A 21,641-nucleotide genomic window follows, 5' to 3' on the forward strand; every position below is an offset into this window, starting at 1 on the left:
AAATATCAAGTGCGCACGTACCGGTGTATCTAATGCTATCCTGTGTGATACTATGGTTGTGCTCAAAAGTTTACATACCCCAGAAGAATTTTTGCTTTCTTGGCCTTTTTTCAGAGAATATGAATGATAACGCATTTAGATGATTTAGGTTGTCACTATGATTTAAAAAGAGAAAACACAGCAATTTGACAATAAATGGCTTCACCCAACCATGAGTGGAGAAAACAGAAAACGTTTTGGTTTTATCATTCATATTCTCTGAAATAAGGTCAAGAAAGCAAAAATGCTGCCGGGGTATGTAAAGTTTTGAGCACAACTGTATCAGCTGAGCCATGTATCTAATCTTATCCTGCATGATACTGTCTGATGAACAGTGTAGCTAATCTATTGTGTGATACTGACTGTTGAGCCATGTATCTAATCCTATTCTGTGTGATACTGTCTGATGAGCTGTGTATCTAATCCTATCTTGTGTGATGCTGTCTGCTGAGCCGTTTATCTAATACTATCCTGTGTGATACTGTCTGCTGAGCCGTGTATCTAATCCTATCCTGTGTGATACATGGCTCAGCAGTCAGTATCTAATTCTATCCTGTGTGATACTGTCTTCTGAGCCGTGTATCTAATCCTATCCTGTGTGATACTGTCTACTGAGCCTTGTATCTAATTCTGTCCTGTATGATATTATATGCTGAGCCGTGTATCTAATCCTCTCCTGTGCGATACTGTCTGCTGAGCCGCATATCTAATCCTATCCTATATGATACTGACTGCTGAGCCGTGTATCTAATCCTATCCTGTGTGATACTGTCTGCTGAGCCGCATATCTAATCCTCTCCTGTATGATATTGTCTGCTGAGCCGTGTATCTAATCCTATCCTGTGTGATACTGACTGCTGAGCCCTGTATCTAATCCTATCCTGTATGATACTATATTCTGAGCCGTGTATCTAATTCTGACCTGTGTGATGCTGACTGATGAGCCGTGTATCTAATCCTATCCTGTGTGATACTGTCTGCTGGGCCATGTATCTAATCCTATCCTGTGTGATACTGACTGCTGACCCGTGTATCTAATCCTATCCTGTGTGATACTGTCTGCTGAGCCATATATCTAATCCTATCCTGTATACTATATGCTGAGCCGTGTATCTAATTCTGTCCTGTATGATGACTGCTGAGCCGTGTATCTAATCCTCTCCTGTGTGATACTGACTGCTGAGCCGTGTATCTAATCCTATCCTGTGTGATACTGTCTGCTGAGCCATATATCTAATCCTATCCTGTATACTATATGCTGAGCCGTGTATCTAATTCTGTCCTGTATGATACTGACTGCTGAGCCGTGTATCTAATCCTCTCCTGTATGATACTATATGCTGAGTCGTGTATCTAATTCTGTCCTGTGTTATACTGTCTGCTGAGCTGTGTATCTAATCCTATCCTGTGTGATACTGACTGCTGAGCCGTGTATCTACTCCTATCCTGTGATACTGTTTGCTGAGCCGTGTATCTAATCCTATCCTGTGATACTGTTTGCTGAGCCGTGTATCTAATCCTATCCTGTGTGATACTGTTTGCTGAGCCGTGTATCTAATCCTATCCTGTGTGATACTGACTGCTGAGCCGTGTATCTAATCCTATCCTGTGTGATACTGACTGCTGAGCCGTGTATCTAATCCTATCCTGTGTGATACTGACTGCTGAGCCGTGTATCTAATCCTATCCTGTGTGATACTGACTGCTGAGCCGTGTATCTAATCCTATCCTGTGATACTGTCTGCTGAGCCATGTATCTAATCCTATCCTGTATGATACTATATGCTGAGCCGTGTATCTAATTCTGTCCTGTGTGATACTGACTGCTGAGCCGTGTATCTAATCCTATCCTGTGTGATACTGACTGCTGAGTCGTGTATCTAATCCTATCCTGTGTGATACTGTCTGCTGAGCCATGTATCTAATCCTATCCTTTATAATACTATATGCTGAGCCATGTATCTAATTCTGTCCTGTATGATAGACTGCTGAGCCATGTATCTAATCCTCTCCTGTGTGATACTGACTGCTGAGCCGTGTATCTAATCCTCTCCTGTATGATACTGTCTGCTGAGCTGTGTATCTAATCCTATCCTGTATGATACTATATGCTGAGTCGTGTATCTAATCCTATCCTGTGTGATACTGTATGCTGAGCCGTGTATCTACTCCTATCCTGTGTGATACTGTCTGCTGAGCCGTGTATCTAATCCTATCCTGTGTGATACTGACTGCTGAGCCGTGTATCTAATCCTCTCCTGTGTGATACTGTCTGCTGAGCCGTGTATCTAATCCTATCCTGTGTGATACTATATGCTGAGCTGTGTATCTAATCCTATCCTGTGTGATACTGACTGCTGAGCCGTGTATCTAATCCTCTCCTGTATGATAGTTTGCTGAGCTGTGTATCTAATCCTATCCTGTGTGATACTGACTGCTGAGCTGTGTATCTGATCCTATCCTGTGTGATACTGTCTGCTGAGCCGTGTATCTAATCCTATCCTGTGTGATACTGACTGCTGAGCCGTGTATCTAATCCTCTCCTGTATGATAGTTTGCTGAGCTGTGTATCTAATCCTATCCTGTGTGATACTGACTGCTGAGCTGTGTATCTGATCCTATCCTGTGTGATACTGTCTGCTGAGCCGTGTATCTAATCCTATCCTGTGTGATACTGACTGCTGAGCCGTGTATCTAATCCTCTCCTGTATGATAGTTTGCTGAGCCGTGTATCTAATCCTCTCCTGTGTGATACTGTCTGCTGAGCCGTGTATCTAATCCTATCCTGTGTGATACTGACTGCTGAGCCGTGTATCTAATCCTATCCTGTATGATACTGTCTGCTGAGCTGTGTATCTAATCCTATCCTGTGTGATACTGACTGCTGAGCCGTGTATCTAATCCTCTCCTGTATGATAGTTTGCTGAGCTGTGTATCTAATCCTATCATGTGTGATACTGACTGCTGAGCTGTGTATCTGATCCTATCCTGTGTGATACTGTCTGCTGAGCCGTGTATCTAATCCTATCCTGTGTGATACTGACTGCTGAGCCGTGTATCTAATCCTCTCCTGTATGATAGTTTGCTGAGCTGTGTATCTAATCCTATCCTGTGTGATACTGACTTCTGAGCTGTGTATCTGATCCTATCCTGTGTGATACTGTCTGCTGAGCCGTGTATCTAATCCTATCCTGTGTGATACTGCTGAGCCGTGTATCTAATCCTCTCCTGTATGATAGTTTGCTGAGCCGTGTATCTAATCCTCTCCTGTGTGATACTGTCTGCTGAGCCGTGTATCTAATCCTATCCTGTGTGATACTATATGCTGAGCCGTGTATCTAATCCTATCCTGTGTGATACTGACTGCTGAGCCGTGTATCTAATCCTCTCCTGTATGATAGTTTGCTGAGCCGTGTATCTAATCCTCTCCTGTGTGATACTGTCTGCTGAGCCGTGTATCTAATTCTATCCTGTGTGATACTATATGCTGAGCTGTGTATCTAATTCTGTCCTGTGTGGGACCCTCCGCTGAGCCGTGTATCTAATTCTGTCCTGTGTGGGACCCTCCGGTGAGCCGTTTATCTAATTCTGTCCTGTGTGGGACCCTCCGGTGAGCCGTGTATCTAATTCTGTCCTGTGTGGGACCCTCCGCTGAGCCGTGTATCTAATTCTGTCCTGTGTGGGACCCTCCGTTGAGCCGTGTATCTAATTCTGTCCTGTGTGGGACCCTCCGGTGAGCCGTGTATCTAATTCTGTCCTGTGTGGGACCCTCCGGTGAGCCGTTTATCTAATTCTGTCCTGTGTGGGACCCTCCGGTGAGCCGTGTATCTAATTCTGTCCTGTGTGGGACCCTCCGCTGAGCCGTGTATCTAATTCTGTCCTGTGTGGGACCCTCCGGTGAGCCGTGTACGTAATTCTGTCCTGTGTGGGACCCTCCGGTGAGCCGTGTATCTAATTCTGTCCTGTGTGGGACCCTCCGGTGAGCCGTGTACGTAATTCTGTCCTGTGTGGGACCCTCCGGTGAGCCGTGTACGTAATTCTGTCCTGTGTGGGACCCTCCGGTGAGCCGTGTACGTAATTCTGTCCTGTGTGGGACCCTCCGGTGAGCCGTGTACGTAATTCTGTCCTGTGTGGGACCCTCCGGTGAGCCGTGTACGTAATTCTGTCCTGTGTGGGACCCTCCGGTGAGCCGTGTACGTAATTCTGTCCTGTGTGGGACCCTCCGGTGAGCCGTGTATCTAATTCTGTCCTGTGTGGGACCCTCCGGTGAGCCGTGTACCTAATTCTGTCCTGTGTGGGACCCTCCGGTGAGCCGTGTACCTAATTCTGTCCTGTGTGGGACCCTCCGGTGAGCCGTGTACCTAATTCTGTCCTGTGTGGGACCCTCCGGTGAGCCGTGTACCTAATTCTGTCCTGTGTGGGACCCTCCGGTGAGCCGTGTACCTAATTCTGTCCTGTGTGGGACCCTCCGGTGAGCCGTGTACCTAATTCTGTCCTGTGTGGGACCCTCCGGTGAGCCGTGTACCTAATTCTGTCCTGTGTGGGACCCTCCGGTGAGCCGTGTACCTAATTCTGTCCTGTGTGGGACCCTCCGGTGAACCGTGTATCTAATTCTGTCCTGTGTGGGACCCTCCGGTGAGCCGTGTACCTAATTCTGTCCTGTGTGGGACCCTCCGGTGAGCCGTGTACCTAATTCTGTCCTGTGTGGGACCCTCCGGTGAGCCGTGTACCTAATTCTGTCCTGTGTGGGACCCTCCGGTGAGCCGTGTACCTAATTCTGTCCTGTGTGGGACCCTCCGGTGAACCGTGTATCTAATTCTGTCCTGTGTGGGACCCTCCGGTGAGCCGTGTACCTAATTCTGTCCTGTGTGGGACCCTCCGGTGAGCCGTGTACCTAATTCTGTCCTGTGTGGGACCCTCCGGTGAACCGTGTACCTAATTCTGTCCTGTGTGGGACCCTCCGGTGAGCCGTGTATCTAATTCTGTCCTGTGTGGGACCCTCCGGTGAGCCGTGTATCTAATTCTGTCCTGTGTGGGACCCTCCGGTGAGCCGTGTACCTAATTCTGTCCTGTGTGGGACCCTCCGGTGAGCCGTGTACCTAATTCTGTCCTGTGTGGGACCCTCCGGTGAGCCGTGTACCTAATTCTGTCCTGTGTGGGACCCTCCGGTGAGCCGTGTACCTAATTCTGTCCTGTGTGGGACCCTCCGGTGAGCCGTGTACCTAATTCTGTCCTGTGTGGGACCCTCCGGTGAGCCGTGTACCTAATTCTGTCCTGTGTGGGACCCTCCGGTGAGCCGTGTACCTAATTCTGTCCTGTGTGGGACCCTCCGGTGAGCCGTGTATCTAATTCTGTCCTGTGTGGGACCCTCCGGTGAGCCGTGTACCTAATTCTGTCCTGTGTGGGACCCTCCGGTGAGCCGTGTACCTAATTCTGTCCTGTGTGGGACCCTCCGGTGAACCGTGTATCTAATTCTGTCCTGTGTGGGACCCTCCGGTGAGCCGTGTACCTAATTCTGTCCTGTGTGGGACCCTCCGGTGAGCCGTGTACCTAATTCTGTCCTGTGTGGGACCCTCCGGTGAGCCGTGTACCTAATTCTGTCCTGTGTGGGACCCTCCGGTGAGCCGTGTATCTAATTCTGTCCTGTGTGGGACCCTCCGGTGAGCCGTGTACCTAATTCTGTCCTGTGTGGGACCCTCCGGTGAGCCGTGTACCTAATTCTGTCCTGTGTGGGACCCTCCGGTGAGCCGTGTATCTAATTCTGTCCTGTGTGGGACCCTCCGGTGAACCGTGTATCTAATTCTGTCCTGTGTGGGACCCTCCGGTGAGCCGTGTATCTAATTCTGTCCTGTGTGGGACCCTCCGGTGAGCCGTGTATCTAATTCTGTCCTGTGTGGGACCCTCCGGTGAGCCGTGTACCTAATTCTGTCCTGTGTGGGACCCTCCGGTGAGCCGTGTATGTTTATCTATTTCTCTCCTGTGTGATTGATACATATTACAGGTGAATCTCGTCCCATCACGTGTCGTTCCTCCTGCAGTTGCCCCGCCCCTTGAGATGGAGGACCTCCGCTGTCCCGGCATGCCCCGCGCTGTGGACACGTCGCTCCGGTCTTAATACCATAGAGCCGGGTGTCATGGCTGCCGTCATGTTGGCGGAGCTCGGACCGGAGCTGTAGTCGGGACATGCGGCTGTGACGCTGAGCTCCGGGCCGGGTCTCCACACACTTTGTGCTCGGTGTAAGGTTCTGGTTGTGCCGAGTTTTCCGCTCTCCTATCGCCATGGCTTCCTGGTTCGGGGGTCTGGGCCAGTCCCTGGGACAAGTGGGCGGCAGCCTGTCCTCCCTGAGTGGACAGATCTCTAGCTTCACCAAGGACATGCTATTGGAGGGGGCAGAGGTGCAGCAACAGACCGGTAAGAGAGTGGTGACCCCAGAGAGGGCCACCAGGACCCCAGAAAGAGTCGCTAGAGCCACTAGGGGGACTGCATACCCAGATAGAGTTCAGAGGCCCCCGCTGTATTGCTCCTTTTTTTTTCCTGGTGCAGTCACTGTGTACAAGATCATTATGGATCCTGAGTTACCTCCTGTCTTATACTCCAGAGCTGCACTTACTATTCTGCTGGTGCAGTCACTGTGTACATACATTACTGTTCCAGAGTTACATCCTGTATTATACTCCAGAGCTGCAATCACTATTCTGCTGGTGCAGTCACTGTGTACATACATTACATTACTGATCCTGAGTTACATCCTGTATTATACTCCAGAGCTGCACTCACTATTCTGCTGGTGCAGTCACTGTGTACATACATTACGGATCCTGAGTTACGTCCTTCATTATACTCCAGAGCTGCACTTACTATTCTGCTGGTGCAGTCACTGTGTACATACATTACATTACTCATCCTGAGTTACATCCTGTATTATACTCCAGAGCTGCACTCACTATTCTGCTGGTGCAGTCACTGTGTACATACATTACATTACTGATCCTGAGTTACATCTTGTATTATACTCCAGAGCTGCACTGACTTTTCTGCTGGTGCAGTCACTGTGTACATACATTACTGATCCTGAGTTACATCCTGTATTATACTCGAGAGCTGCACTCACTATCCTGCTGGTGCAGTCACTGTGTACATACTGTACATTACTGATCCTGAGTTACATCCTGTATTATACTCCAGAGCTGCACTCACTATTCTGCTGGTGCAGTCACTGTGTACATACTGTACATTACTGATCCTGAGTTACATCCTGTATTATACTCGAGAGCTGCACTCACTATCCTGCTGGTGCAGTCACTGTGTACATACTGTACATTACTGATCCTGAGTTACATCCTGTATTATACTCCAGAGCTGCACTCACTATTCTGTTGGTGCAGTCACTGTGTACATACTGTACATTACTGATCCTGAGTTACATCCTGTATTATACTCGAGAGCTGCACTCACTATCCTGCTGGTGCAGTCACTGTGTACATACTGTACATTACTGATCCTGAGTTACATCCTGTATTATACTCCAGAGCTGCACTCACTATTCTGCTGGTGCAGTCACTGTGTACATACATTACTGATCCTGAGTTACATGCTGTATTATACCCCAGAGCTGCACTCACTATTCTGCTGGTGCAGTCACTGTGTACATACATTACTGATCCTGAGTTACATCCTGTATTATATTCCAGAACTGCACTCACTATTCTGCTGGTGCTGACACTGTGTACATACATTGCATTACTGATCCTGAGTTACATCCTGTATTATACTCGAGAGCTGCACTCACTATCCTGCTGGTGCAGTCACTGTGTACATACTGTACATTACTGATCCTGAGTTACATCCTGTATTATACTCCAGAGCTGCACTCACTATTCTGCTGGTGCAGTCACTGTGTACATACTGTACATTACTGATCCTGAGTTACATTCTGTATTATACTCCAGGGCTGCACTCACTATTCTGCTGGTGCAGTCACTGTGTACATACATTACTGTTCCAGAGTTACATCCTGTATTATACTCCAGAGCTGCAATCACTATTCTGCTGGTGCAGTCACTGTGTACATACATTACATTACTGATCCTGAGTTACATCCTGTATTATACTCCAGAGCTGCACTCACTATTCTGCTGGTGCAGTCACTGTGTACATACATTACGGATCCTGAGTTACGTCCTTCATTATACTCCAGAGCTGCACTTACTATTCTGCTGGTGCAGTCACTGTGTACATACATTACATTACTCATCCTGAGTTACATCCTGTATTATACTCCAGAGCTGCACTCACTATTCTGCTGGTGCAGTCACTGTGTACATACATTACATTACTCATCCTGAGTTACATCCTGTGTTATACCCCAGAGCTGCACTCACTATTCTGCTGGTGCAGTCACTGTGTACATACATTACTGATCCAGAGTTACATCCTGTATTATACTCCAGGGCTGCACTCACTATTCTGCTGGTGCAGTCACTGTGTACATACATTACTGATCCTGAGTTACATCTTGTATTATACTCCAGAGCTGCACTGACTATTCTGCTGGTGCAGTCACTGTGTACATACATTACTGATCCTGAGTTACATCCTGTATTATACTCGAGAGCTGCACTCACTATCCTGCTGGTGCAGTCACTGTGTACATACTGTACATTACTGATCCTGAGTTACATCCTGTATTATACTCCAGAGCTGCACTCACTATTCTGCTGGTGCAGTCACTGTGTACATACTGTACATTACTGATCCTGAGTTACATCCTGTATTATACTCGAGAGCTGCACTCACTATCCTGCTGGTGCAGTCACTGTGTACATACTGTACATTACTGATCCTGAGTTACATCCTGTATTATACTCCAGAGCTGCACTCACTATTCTGTTGGTGCAGTCACTGTGTACATACTGTACATTACTGATCCTGAGTTACATCCTGTATTATACTCGAGAGCTGTACTCACTATCCTGCTGGTGCAGTCACTGTGTACATACTGTACATTACTGATCCTGAGTTACATCCTGTATTATACTCCAGAGCTGCACTCACTATTCTGCTGGTGCAGTCACTGTGTACATACATTACTGATCCTGAGTTACATGCTGTATTATACCCCAGAGCTGCACTCACTATTCTGCTGGTGCAGTCACTGTGTACATACATTACTGATCCTGAGTTACATCCTGTATTATATTCCAGAACTGCACTCACTATTCTGCTGGTGCTGACACTGTGTACATACATTGCATTACTGATCCTGAGTTACATCCTGTATTATACTCGAGAGCTGCACTCACTATCCTGCTGGTGCAGTCACTGTGTACATACTGTACATTACTGATCCTGAGTTACATCCTGTATTATACTCCAGAGCTGCACTCACTATTCTGCTGGTGCAGTCACTGTGTACATACTGTACATTACTGATCCTGAGTTACATTCTGTATTATACTCCAGGGCTGCACTCACTATTCTGCTGGTGCAGTCACTGTGTACATACATTACTGATCCTGAGTTACATCCTGTATTATACTCCAGAGCTGCACTCACTATTCTGCTGGTGCAGTCACTGTGTACATACATTACATTACTGATCCTGAGTTACATCCTGTATTATACTGCAGAGCTGCACTCACTATTCTGCTGGTGTAGTCACTGTGTACATACATTATATTACTAATCCTGATTTACATCCTGTGCTGGTGCTTTGCTGGTGACACTGTTGGGGATTTATTCAAAATTGAAGGCATACTGAACCAGCATGGCTACCACAGCATCTTGCAGCGGCATGCCATTCCATCCAGTTTGCGTTTAGTTGGACCATCATTTATTTTTCAACAGGACAATGACCCCAAACACCTCCTGGCTGTGTAAGGGCTATTTGACCAAGAAGGAGAGTGATGGGGTGCTACGCCAGATGACCTGGCCTCCACAATCACCAGACCTGAACCTAATCGAGATGGTTTGGGGTGAGCTGGACCACAGAGTGAAGGCAAAAGGGCCAACAAGTGCTAAGCATCTCTGGGAACTCCTTCAAGACTGTTGGAAGACCATTTCCGGTGACTACCTCTTGAAGCTCCTCAAGAGAATGCAAGCAGTAATCAAAGCAAAAGGTGGCTACTTTGAAGAACCTAGAATATAAGACATAGTTTCAGTTGTTTCACACATTTTTGTTAATATAATTCCACATGTGTTAATTCATAGTTATGATGCCTTCAGAATGAATCTACAATTTTCATAGTCATGAAAATAAAGAAAACTCTTTGAATGAGAAGGTGTGTCCAAACTTTTTTTTTGGTCTGTACCGTACATTACATTACTGGATACTGAGTTAGAGCTGCACTCACTACTCTGCTGGTGCAGTCACTGCGTACATACATTAATGATCCCGAGTTACATCCTGTATTATACTGCAGAGGTGTGCTCACTATTCTGCTGCTCCAGTCACTGTGTACATACATTACTGATCCTGAGTTACATCCTGTATTATACTCCAGAACTGCATTCACTATTAACCCCAGCCCAATAGTGAGTGCAGCTCTGGGGTATAATACAGGATGTAACTCAGGATCAGTAATGTATGTACACAGTGACTGCACCAGCAGAATAGTGAGCACAGCTCTGGAGTATAATACAGGATGTAACTCAGGATCAGTAATGTATGTACACAGTGACTGCACCAGCAGAATAGTGAGTGCAGCTCTGGAGTATAATACAGGATGCAACTCAGGATCGGTAATGTATGTACACAGTGACTGCACCAGCAGAATAGTGAGTTCATCTCTGGGGTATAATACAGGATGTAACTCGGGATCAGTTATGTAGTGTATGTACACAGTGACTGCACCTGCAGGATAGTGAATGCAGCTCTGGGATGTAATATAGGATTAAACTAAGGATCAGTAATGTATGTACTCAGACTTTACCTGGAGAATAGTAAGAGCCTTAGCAGGGCTGTGGATTCTGTAAGCCAAACCTCCAACTCCGACTCCCTCATACATGGCTCGCGTTTAAGTGATAAATTTACTGTAGTAAAATGGTAACATCAGGCTTTTAATCATTATTATGATACAATAATCAAGCCATTTAGATAGAACATAAAATATATTTTTTGGAAAACAAATTTAGAACAAAAAACGTTTGCATTTTTACAGTTTATTATACACTATGCAGTAAGTGGAGAAAATAAATTTTCTACAAAAACGTACTGAAATAGCATTTGCGCAGTGTATGAATTTGTTCTGAGAAATAGTATTGCCTCCATCAGTTCATCCTTTTTTGTAGATGACCTCAAGTCTGACCTAATTACACTGCTCAAAAAAATAAAGCGAACACTCAAATAACACTTTCTAGATCTGAATGAATGAAATATTCTCATTGAATACTTTGTTCTATTCAAAGTTGAATGTGCTGACAACAAAATCACGCACAAATCGTCAATGGAAATCAAATTTATTAACCAATGGAGGCCTGGATTTGGAGTCACGCTCAAAATTAAAGTGGAATGTAATGTCCTTAAAACAAGTCAAAATGATGCTCAGTATTGTGTGTGGCCTCCACATGCCTGTATGACCTCCCTACAATGCCTGGGCATTCTTCTGATGAGGCGGGGATGGTCTCCTGAGGGATCTCCTCCCAAACCTGGACTAAAGCATCCCCCAACTCCTGGACAGTCTGTGGTACAACGTGACATTGGTGGATGGTGCGAGACATGATGTCTAAGACGTGTTCAATCGGATTCTAGTCTGGGGAACGGGTGGACCAGTCCATAGCTTCAATGCCTTCATCTTCCAGGAACTGCTGACACACTACAGCCACATGAGGTCTGGCATTGTCCTGCATTAGAAGCAGGGCTGTGGAGTCGGTAAGCCACAGTTGCGACTCCGACTCCTGGATTTTATCAGGCTCCGACTCCTTCATAAATGGCCAATTCATAACAACAAATTTACTGTTGTAATATATTAAACATCGTGCTTATTCAGTTTCTCACCATCATATAAGTAATCAGACCACTTAGAGCAAATACTACATTTATTAGAATACAATTAGAATATAGCAAATAACTTTTAGAAACTTTTCTAAACTGTAAGTAAATATGCAATAAACACTTTTATGCAGTTAATAAGAAGAAATCTATAAATTTGTCCTCAGAAAAAGTATTGCCTCTGTCAGATCCTCCTTCATGGATGCCCTCAAATCTGATCTAATTATTTTGAGAGCAGAGAACAACCTCTCTCCAGGGCTGTGGAGTCGGAGTCGTGGAGTCGGAGTTAGTTTTGGTTGGAGTCGGTAGAAATGTACCGACTCAGACTCCAGCTTTAAAAAAAAATGTATTAATATTTCATAATTGAACTTTCATATGAATTTTATAAATGTTACTCAAATATATATGTTCTATCAAACTATGAACAACAGTGATAAGCAGTTCTGCTGGAGATAGACATTTCTTAATTCTTGTGTGTCACTGTTCTCCACTGCCCTTATCTAATCTTATACTTGGTTAACCTCATGCTGCCCCAACCCCCCTACTTACAATGTATGAAACTGAAAGTGAAAATGTGTTGCAAATTCTTAGTAGTAAAGCTCCTCCTCTAGACTAGATCATACTAGGTGTGCGTCTTCCAAGCATCTCACAGCTGCCTGCTACTCAGAAGAGGAAGACTGTAAGAAGTATTATCCTTTCAACAAACTTTGCATCAGTTAACTGTGAGTACATGAGGAATAATAACAGTATTACTGACCACTATATCATTTGTACGACCTGGCAATAATTTTGTACAATTGTTTTTAGGAAAAACAATTGTCATTTGGATTGTGAATGCAGAATTAAAAACCTGAGAATGTCAAAGAAGCATCACATTAAATCAGCTGTATTTGAACATTTCACCATCACTCAAGATAGAAAACATTATGTCTGTCAGTGTATGACAAATGATCCAGACGAAAACAAATGCTGTGAAGCCAAGATGAGTGCATATTCAGGCAAAGATAAAAATGCTCCTACCAGAGCTTCTAATCTAAAGAGACATTTACAGCGCTTTCATCCAGAAGTACTGAAAGCAGTGGATGAGAGAGACTGCATCCAAACCAATGAATCAGTGCCCAGCTCTTCCAGCCAAACAAAGGAGCAGAGAACTTTGCAGCCATCAGTTGCAAGATATTTTGTCAGTGACAAAGTTTCTGTGACAATGACAGTAGATACATTTAAAAAACAGATCATAGAGCTTGTTGTAAAGGATAGTGTGCCTATTTCATTATTTTCACGTCCAGCTTTTATGTGTCTGAATGGGGAAATGGCCCGCAAGCTTGGTGTTTCTCTGGAGAGAGAGAGTATTAGACAATTAGTAATCGAAGAAGCTTTTAAACAAAAGGAAGAACTTAAAAAAACTCGGGACGCTTTCTGTTTCTTAAAATGGATGCCTGCACACGTCACAGAGTGAACTATTTTGCCATCAATGTCCGATTTGTTTGTGACAAAAATGAAATAGTTACCAAGACATTGGCAGTAAAAGACACCAAAACTCATCACACCAGTGAGTTTCTCCAGGTCTTGGTGGAAAAGGTTCTGCAAGACTATGAACTTAAAAAAGAGCAAGTTCTTTCTGTCGTAACTGACAATGCTTCAAATATGATAAGTACTATTAAGCTAATGAATGAGAGTAATGATTGTGACCAGCAGCTAGAAGAAAATTCTGGGTCCACAGACACAGAAATGTTTGAAATAGAGGAACCACAGTATTGTAACTGAGGAGCAAACTGAAGTTGCTTCAGATGAACAGCAACATGATAGTTTAGATATTGTTGAAACTGTGTCAATATGTTCTTTCATTCATCACATGCGCTGTGTTGTGCATACGCTACAGCTGGCTATAATAGACAGTCTGCAAGAAGGACATGCTGCTGCACTGATTGGCAAGGTGAGAAAATTGGTTACTGTTGCCAGAACCCCTAAAGTTGACTCAATTTTGAAGAGACGTGCTGGAAAAGGGGCAATTATTGATCAAGCCACACGATGGGGCAGTACTTACTTAATGATTCAGCGCTTGGTTGAACTGAAAACCTTTCTTGTAGACATGGCTAACCCTCAACTGACGCTAAAAGAAAGTCAGTGGAATCAGGTGACTGAGCTGGAAAAATTGCTAGAGCACCCATTTACAGTGACTAAAAAATTACAAGCAGAGGACTTAACTCCAGGTATTTTCTTAAAGGAGTGGAAGAACCTGATGTTTCGCCTGTCCCAAAGAGGAGGGTTAATTGCAAGTGGCATTGCTACATCAATGAAACGGAGAGGAGCTACTATTACAAAATAACATTCTTTTGGCAGCTGTTTATGTAGACCCAATGCATCGGATTCTTCTAGATGATCAACAGCTAAGTAAAGGAAAAGAAGCTCTGTTTGAAATAGCAGTAAGGATGAAAGGGTTGCAGAACAGTCAGGAGGAACAAGAAGAATTTGGTCGTCCTGCCACATCTTCACCCTCATCATCAACTGATGACGAATTTAATTTCGAAAAATATTTGGATCACAAGGACCGTGCAAAGCGTTCCCGCATAGAAGAGTCATCCCCATCAAGGAACACAGCCAGTACATTTCAGCAGAATTTTTCATGTGCACTAAAAGAAATTGAGAAATTTGACCGTTCATCAAAAATAACAGTGCAACAAGCGATTCCTCTGTATCCTGACATTGTCAGAGATGTTGCCCGAGTGGTTACTGCTTTGCCACCAACACAAGTTAGTGTAGAGAGGTTGTTCTCTGCTCTCAAAATAATTAGATCAGATTTGAGGGCATCCATGAAGGAGGATCTGACAGAGGCAATACTTTTTCTGAGGACAAATTTATAGATTTCTTCTTATTAACTGCATAAAAGTGTTTATTGCATATTTACTTACAGTTTAGAAAAGTTTATAAAAGTTATTTGCTATATTATAATTGTATTCTAATGTAGTTTTTGCTCTAAGTGGTCTGATTACTTATATGATGGTGAGAAACTGAATAAGCACGATGTTTAATATTTTACAACAGTAAATTTGTTATGAATTGGCCATTTATGAAGGAGTCGGAGCCGGAGCCTGATAAAATCCAGGAGTCTGAGTCGCAACTGTGGCTTACCGACTCCACAGCCCTGCTCTCTACACTAACTTGTGTTGGTGGCAAAGCAGTAACCACTCGGGCAACATCTCTGACAATGTCAGGATACAGAGGAATCGCTTGTTGCACTGTTATTGTTGATGAACGGTCAAATTTCTCAATTTCTTTTAGTGCACATGAAAAATTCTGCTGAAATGTACTGGCTGTGTTCCTTGATGGGGATGACTCTTCTATGCGGGAACGCTTTGCACGGTCCTTGTGATCCAAATATTTTTCGAAATTAAATTCTTCATCAGTTGATGATGAGGGTGAAGATGTGGCAGGACGACCAAATTCTTCTTGTTCCTCCTGACTGTTCTGCAACCCTTTCATCCTTACTGCTATTTCAAACAGAGCTTCTTTTCCTTTACTTAGCTGTTGATCATCTAGAAGAATCCGATGCATTAGGTCTACATAAACAGCTGCCAAAAGAATGTTATTTTGTAATAGTAGCTCCTCTCTCCGTTTCATTGATGTAGCAATGCCACTTGCAATTAACCCTCCTCTTTGGGACAGGCGAAACATCAGGTTCTTCCACTCCTTTAAGAAAATACCTGGAGTTAAGTCCTCTGCTTGTAATACTGCCCCATCGTGTGGCTTGATCAATAATTGCCCCTTTTCCAGCACGTCTCTTCAAAATTGAGTCAACTTTAGGGGTTCTGGCAACAGTAGCCAATTTTCTCACCTTGCCAATCAGTGCAGCAGCATGTCCTTCTTGCAGACTGTCTCTTATAGCCAGCTGTAGCATATGCACAACACAGCGCATGTGATGAATGAAAGAACATATTGACACAGTTTCAACAAGATCATCTAAACTATCATGTTGCTGTTCATCTGAAGCAACTTCAGTTTGCTCCTCAGTTACAATACTGTGGTTCCTCTATTTCAAACATTTCTGTGTCTGTGGACCCAGAATTTTCTTCTAGCTGCTGGTCACCATCATTACTCTCATTCATTAGCTTTACTTATCATATTTGAAGCATTGTCAGTTACGACAGAAAGAACTTGCTCTTTAAGTTCATAGTCTTGCAGAACCTTTTCCACCAAGACCTGAAGAAACTCACTGGTGTGATGAGCTTTGGTGTCTTTTACTGCCAATGTCTTGGTAACTATTCCATTTTTGTCACAAACAAATCGGACATTGATCGCAAAATAGTAAACTCTGTGACGTGTGCAGGCATCCATTTTAAGAAACAGAAAGCTTCCCGAGAGTTTTTTTAAGTTCTTCCTTTTGTTTAAAAGCTTCTTTTCTAATACACTCTCTCTCTCTCCAGAGAAACACCAAGCTTGCGGGCCATTTCCCCATTCAGACACACAAAAGCTGGTCATGAAAATAATGAAATGGGCACACTATCCTTTACAACAAGCTCTATGATCTGTTTTTTAAATGTATCTACAGTCATTGTCACAGTAACTTTGTCACTGACAAAATATCTTGCAACTGATGGCTGCAAAGTTCTCTGCTCCTTTGTTTAGCTGGAAGAGCTGGGCACTGGTTCATTGGTTTGGATGCAGTCTTTCTCATCCACTGCTTTCAGTACTTCTGGATGAAAGCGCTGTAAATGTCTCTTTAGATTAGAAGCTCTGGTAGGAGCATTTTTATCTTTGCCTGAATATGCACTCATCTTGGCTTCACAGCATTTGTTTTCGTCTGGATCATTTGTCATACACTGACAGACATAATGTTTTCTATCTTGAGTGATGGTGAAATGTTCAAATACAGCTGATTTAATGTGATGATTCTTTGATATTCTCAGGTTTTTAATTCTGCATTCACAATCCAAATGACAATTGTTTTTCCTAAAAACAATTGTACAAAATTATTGCCAGGTCGTACAACTGATATAGTGGTCAGTAGTACTGTTATTATTCCTCATGTACTCACAGTTAACTGATGCAAAGTTTGTTGAAAGGATAATACTTCTTACAGTCTTCCTCTTCTGAGTAGCAGGCAGCTGTGAGATGCTTGGAAGACGCGTACCTAGTATGATCTAGTCTAGAGGAGGAGCTTTACTACTAAGAATTTGCAACACATTTTCACTTTCAGTTTCATACATTGTAAGTAGGGGGGTTGGGGCAGCATGAGGTTAACCAAGTATAAGATTAGATAAGGGCAGTGGAGAACAGTGACACACAAGAAGTAAGAAATGTCTCTATCTCCAGCAGAACTGCTTATCACTGTTGTTCATAGTTTGATAGAACATATATATTTGAGTAACATTTATAAAATTCATATGAAAGTTCAATTATGAAATATTAATACATTTTTTTAAAAGCTGGAGTCGGTACATTTCTTCCGACTCCGACCAAAACTAACTCCGACTCCGACTCCACGACTCCGACTCCACAGCCCTGATTAGAAGGAACCCAGGGCCAACCGCACCAGCATATGGTCTCACAAGGGGTCTGAGGATCTCATCTCGGTACCTATTGGCAGTCAGGCTACCTCTGGTGAGCACATGGAGGGCTGGGCGGCCCTCCAAAGAAATGCCACCCCACACCATGACTGACCCACTGCCAAACCAGTCATGCTGAAGGATGTTGCAGGCAGCAGATCACTCTCCACGGCGTCTTCAGACTCTGTCACGTGCTCAGTGTGAACCTGTTTTCATTTGTGAAGAGCACAGGGCGCCAGTGGCGAATTTGCCAATCCTGGTGTTCTGTGGCAAATGCCAAGCATCCTCACGGTGTTGGGCTATGAGCACAACCCTCATCTGTGGACGTCGGGCACTCAGACCATCCTCATGGTGTCGGTTTCTTACAGTTTGTACAGACACATGCACATTTGTGGCCAGCTGGAGGTCATTTTGCATGGCTGTGACAGTGCTCCTCCTGTTCCTCTTTGCACAAAGTCTGAGGTTGCCCTCCTACGGCCCCCTCCACATCTCCTGGTGTACTGGCCTATCTCCTGGTAGCGCCTCCAGCCTCTGGAAACTACACTGACAGACACAGCAAACCTTCTTGCCACAGCTCGCATTGATGTGCCATCGTGGATGAGCTGCACTACTTGAACCACTTGTGTGGGTTGTAGAGTCTGTCTCATGCTACCACGAGTGTGAAAGCACAACCAACATTCAAAAGTGACCAAAACATCAGCCAGAAACCATTCGTACTGAGATGTGGTCTGTGGTCCCCACCTGCAGAACCACTCCTTTTATTGAGCGTGTTTGATAATTGCCAATAATTTACATCTGTTGTCTATTCCATTTGCACAACAGCATGTGAAATTGATTGTCAAACAGTGTTGCGTGTTCCCTTTATTTTTTTTGAGCAGTGTATTTTAAGGCTAAAGAACAACCTCTCTACACTAACTTGGGTTGGTGGCAAAGTATTAACCACATTGGCAACATCTCTATCAATTTCAGGGTATAAAGGAATTGCTTTGTGCACAGTCAGTTTTGATAAACGATTGAACTCTTCTACTTCTTTGAGAGCAAGTGAAAAAGTTTGCTGAAATATGGTCAATATGTTTTCTATGGGAGTGGAATTTTTTTTCCCTTTTTCCCTGGTGCAACGCTTTGCCTGGTCCATGTCATGCAAATACTTGTCAAAATCAAACTCTTCATCTGATGAGGATGAAGGTACGGCAGCAGCAGCAGCACTGGCAGGACCCCAGTTCTCTTGCTCTTGGCCGTCCTGTAGCCCAGAGTTCCCCAACTCCAGTCCTCAAGGCCCACCAACATGTCATGTTTTCAGGATTTCCCTTGTATTGTACAGGTGATGCAATTATCACCTAGGCAATACTAAGGAAATCCTGAAAACATGACCTGTTGGTGGGCCTTGAGGACTGGAGTTGGGGAACCCTGCTGTAGCCCACTCATCCTAACTGCTACCTCAATCAGAGCTTCTTTTCCTTTAGTAAGCTGTTGATCATCGAGCAATATACGATGACTCGGGTCCACATAAACAGCTGCCAGAAGAATTTTATTTTCTTTTTTTTGTAAATTCTTTATTTTAAAATTTTGAACATCACCATTAAACACAACACCAATTCTCAGGTACAGTTGGCGACATATTAAATAGTGTCTGGTTTAGGGCGAGAAGGGAGGAGAAAATGAGGAAAAAATAGGTAGGGGAGAAAAGGAAAAAAGAAAGGGAAGGGGAAAAGGGTACATATTCATATACAATATCAACAACATTAACATTAACAATATGTGGTTGACAACATGAGCACAATCATTGAATGTGTGCACTTCAGAAAATAACGCATCTCCATACATTACATTTGGGCTATCTAGTATGGGGTAGTGAGGCTAGGAGCCCCAAAGCAGAAGCCACCTAATTCAGTTGAACTTAAAAAAACTCTAAAATGTTCTTAAAGAGGGTTGTCTTCTAAATACCTATTCCAAGGGGCCCAAGTCGACACGAAAGCTCTATGATTATAAATTTCCCAGCTAGACAGCTCCTCTAAACAATAGATCTGATTTATTTTCGCATACCATTCTCCCAACGTGGGAGGAGCTACATCCTTCCAATGGGCAGCTATCAACTGTCTCGCCGCACTCAACATCAGTGGAAGAAGCCCATGTTTTTTTGGTAAAAAATCTTTTGACGGGCATGAAAGGAGAGCTTCCGTGGCTCTAAGATCAACCTTTATTAATCCTAATTTCTTGAGAACTAGTTCAACTCCCTCCCAAAAAACTCGCAATCTAGGACATTCCCAGAATATATGCGTATGATGTCCTCTAGGATTGAGGCATCGCCAACAATCATCATTATCCACGAGGCCTAACTGGAATAACTTAGCTGGAGTTAAATGCCACCTAGTTAATATTTTATAAGAATTCGCCTGCAAAAGTACACATCTGGAAAAACCCCGAGCATTTGACAGCATTTTAGATATTTGATCCTCTGTAAACGTGGTATTAAGTTCCATTTCCCACGAGTGTATAAACGAGGGTTTAGAATGTACATTCGGAGAGATGAGATGTGAGTAAATGCGAGATATAATTTTCAGCCGCGGGGATGGAAGTTTAATCATAATATCTAACCAGGACCAATTAGATTTAGACGGGAATCTCCGTCCAAACTGTAAAAGTATGCGTTTGATGTGTTGTTTTTGGAGAAAATTTGTTGGTTGGGTCGACGCCCCCTGTGGCCAAGACCCCTCCCGCAAGGTGCTATTACCATAAAAACTATTTAACGTTTCTCTAGGGAGATTGGACCATAAATTGTATGGATCTTGAAAGTCTAACTCTAACAAATAGGGAATTGAGCCAATCGGTGTCAATGTGGAGGGGAAAGTATCTTCCGGGAACTCTCCCATTACCAATCTTTTAATACGCAACGTAGTTGTAGTTACGTCATCCAACCTAAGAGAGGCCGGCGGTTTAGCCTTAGTCCAGAGATACGGCAAACCTCTCGGGCCCAATAAAGCCCAGTCAACACTATCCCCCTCCTCCCTTTCAGCACAGGACACCACCTTTAACCATCTACTGAGATGAATAGCCTTATAGTATAAAAGAAGTTCTGGGACCCCCAATCCTCCAGAAGAGAGAGGGCGAGAAAGAAACTTATATGGTAACCTAGCCCTTTTAGCTTTCCAAATAAATTTTCCAATAAGGGATTTTAATGTTCCAAAAAATGTCAGGGGAATCCGAATCGGAACCATGTTAATGGTATATAGTATAATAGGCATTATATATGCCTTAAACACATTAATACGACCCATCCAGGATAAAGTGGGTAAGCTATACTTCTGCATCAGGCTTTTGACCTTTTGAATTAAAGGAGTGTAATTTTCGTGGAATAGGTTGGTGGGGTCTCTAGTTATCATTATTCCCAAATATCTAATAGAATTAGTGGCCCAAGAGAATGGAATCTGCGTACGAATGGTGGAGGTCTGAGAGTGAGGGAGACCAACGCTTAGCACTTCAGATTTTGACAAATTAATTTTGAAATTAGAAAGGAGACCAAAATGATGAAAGGCCTGAAGAATAATTGGGAAGGCTTGGGATGGATTGGAGATAAGGAAAAGCAAATCGTCAGCGAAAGCTAGAGTTTTAAGTGACCTCCGACCCACCGTCAACCCCTCTATACGTTGGTCTTGTCTGATGCTTTGTATCAAAGTTTCTATAACTAAAATGAACAAAGAAGGCGACAAGGGACAACCCTGTCTAGTCCCGTTGTTAATCCCAAAACTATCTGACAGGGTGCCGTTGACTCTGACCTTGGCCGTCGGTTGAGAATAAAGCGAGAGGACTGCTGTTATATATTGAGGAGGGAAGCCAAACTTAATCATTACTTGTTCTATAAACCTCCAGCTCACTCTGTCGAAAGCCTTCTCAGCATCCGTCGACAAGAGCATCAAGGGCATACCCCGAGTCTTAGCAAACATTATAGACTGAATGACTTTAGTAGAATTATCCTTCCCTTCCCTGCCTCTTACAAAGCCTACTTGGTCTGCATGAATTAGCTTAGGGAAGAAATTGCTTAATCTGCCCGCTAATATTTTAGCCCACATCT

At 43.9% G+C, this 21,641-nt stretch overlaps 1 protein-coding gene across 1 annotated transcript in view; it reads left to right on the top strand.

Annotated features, from left to right (window-relative positions):
* Positions 1–6,077: 6,077 nt before the first annotated feature.
* The window catches only part of TRIP11 (thyroid hormone receptor interactor 11), a 108,996-nt gene continuing 93,432 nt past the window's right edge, over positions 6,078–21,641 (top strand). The window contains exon 1 of the mRNA XM_073578154.1: positions 6,078–6,451. Coding sequence (XP_073434255.1) covers positions 6,319–6,451 — 133 coding nt within the window. The 5' untranslated portion in view covers positions 6,078–6,318. The remainder of the gene's footprint in view (positions 6,452–21,641) is intronic.

The sequence above is a fragment of the Dendrobates tinctorius genome, unplaced genomic scaffold, assembly GCF_039654945.1.
Source record: "Dendrobates tinctorius isolate UK_male_01 unplaced genomic scaffold, ASM3965494v1 ptg000058l, whole genome shotgun sequence".
NCBI classification, from domain to species: domain Eukaryota; kingdom Metazoa; phylum Chordata; class Amphibia; order Anura; family Dendrobatidae; genus Dendrobates; species Dendrobates tinctorius.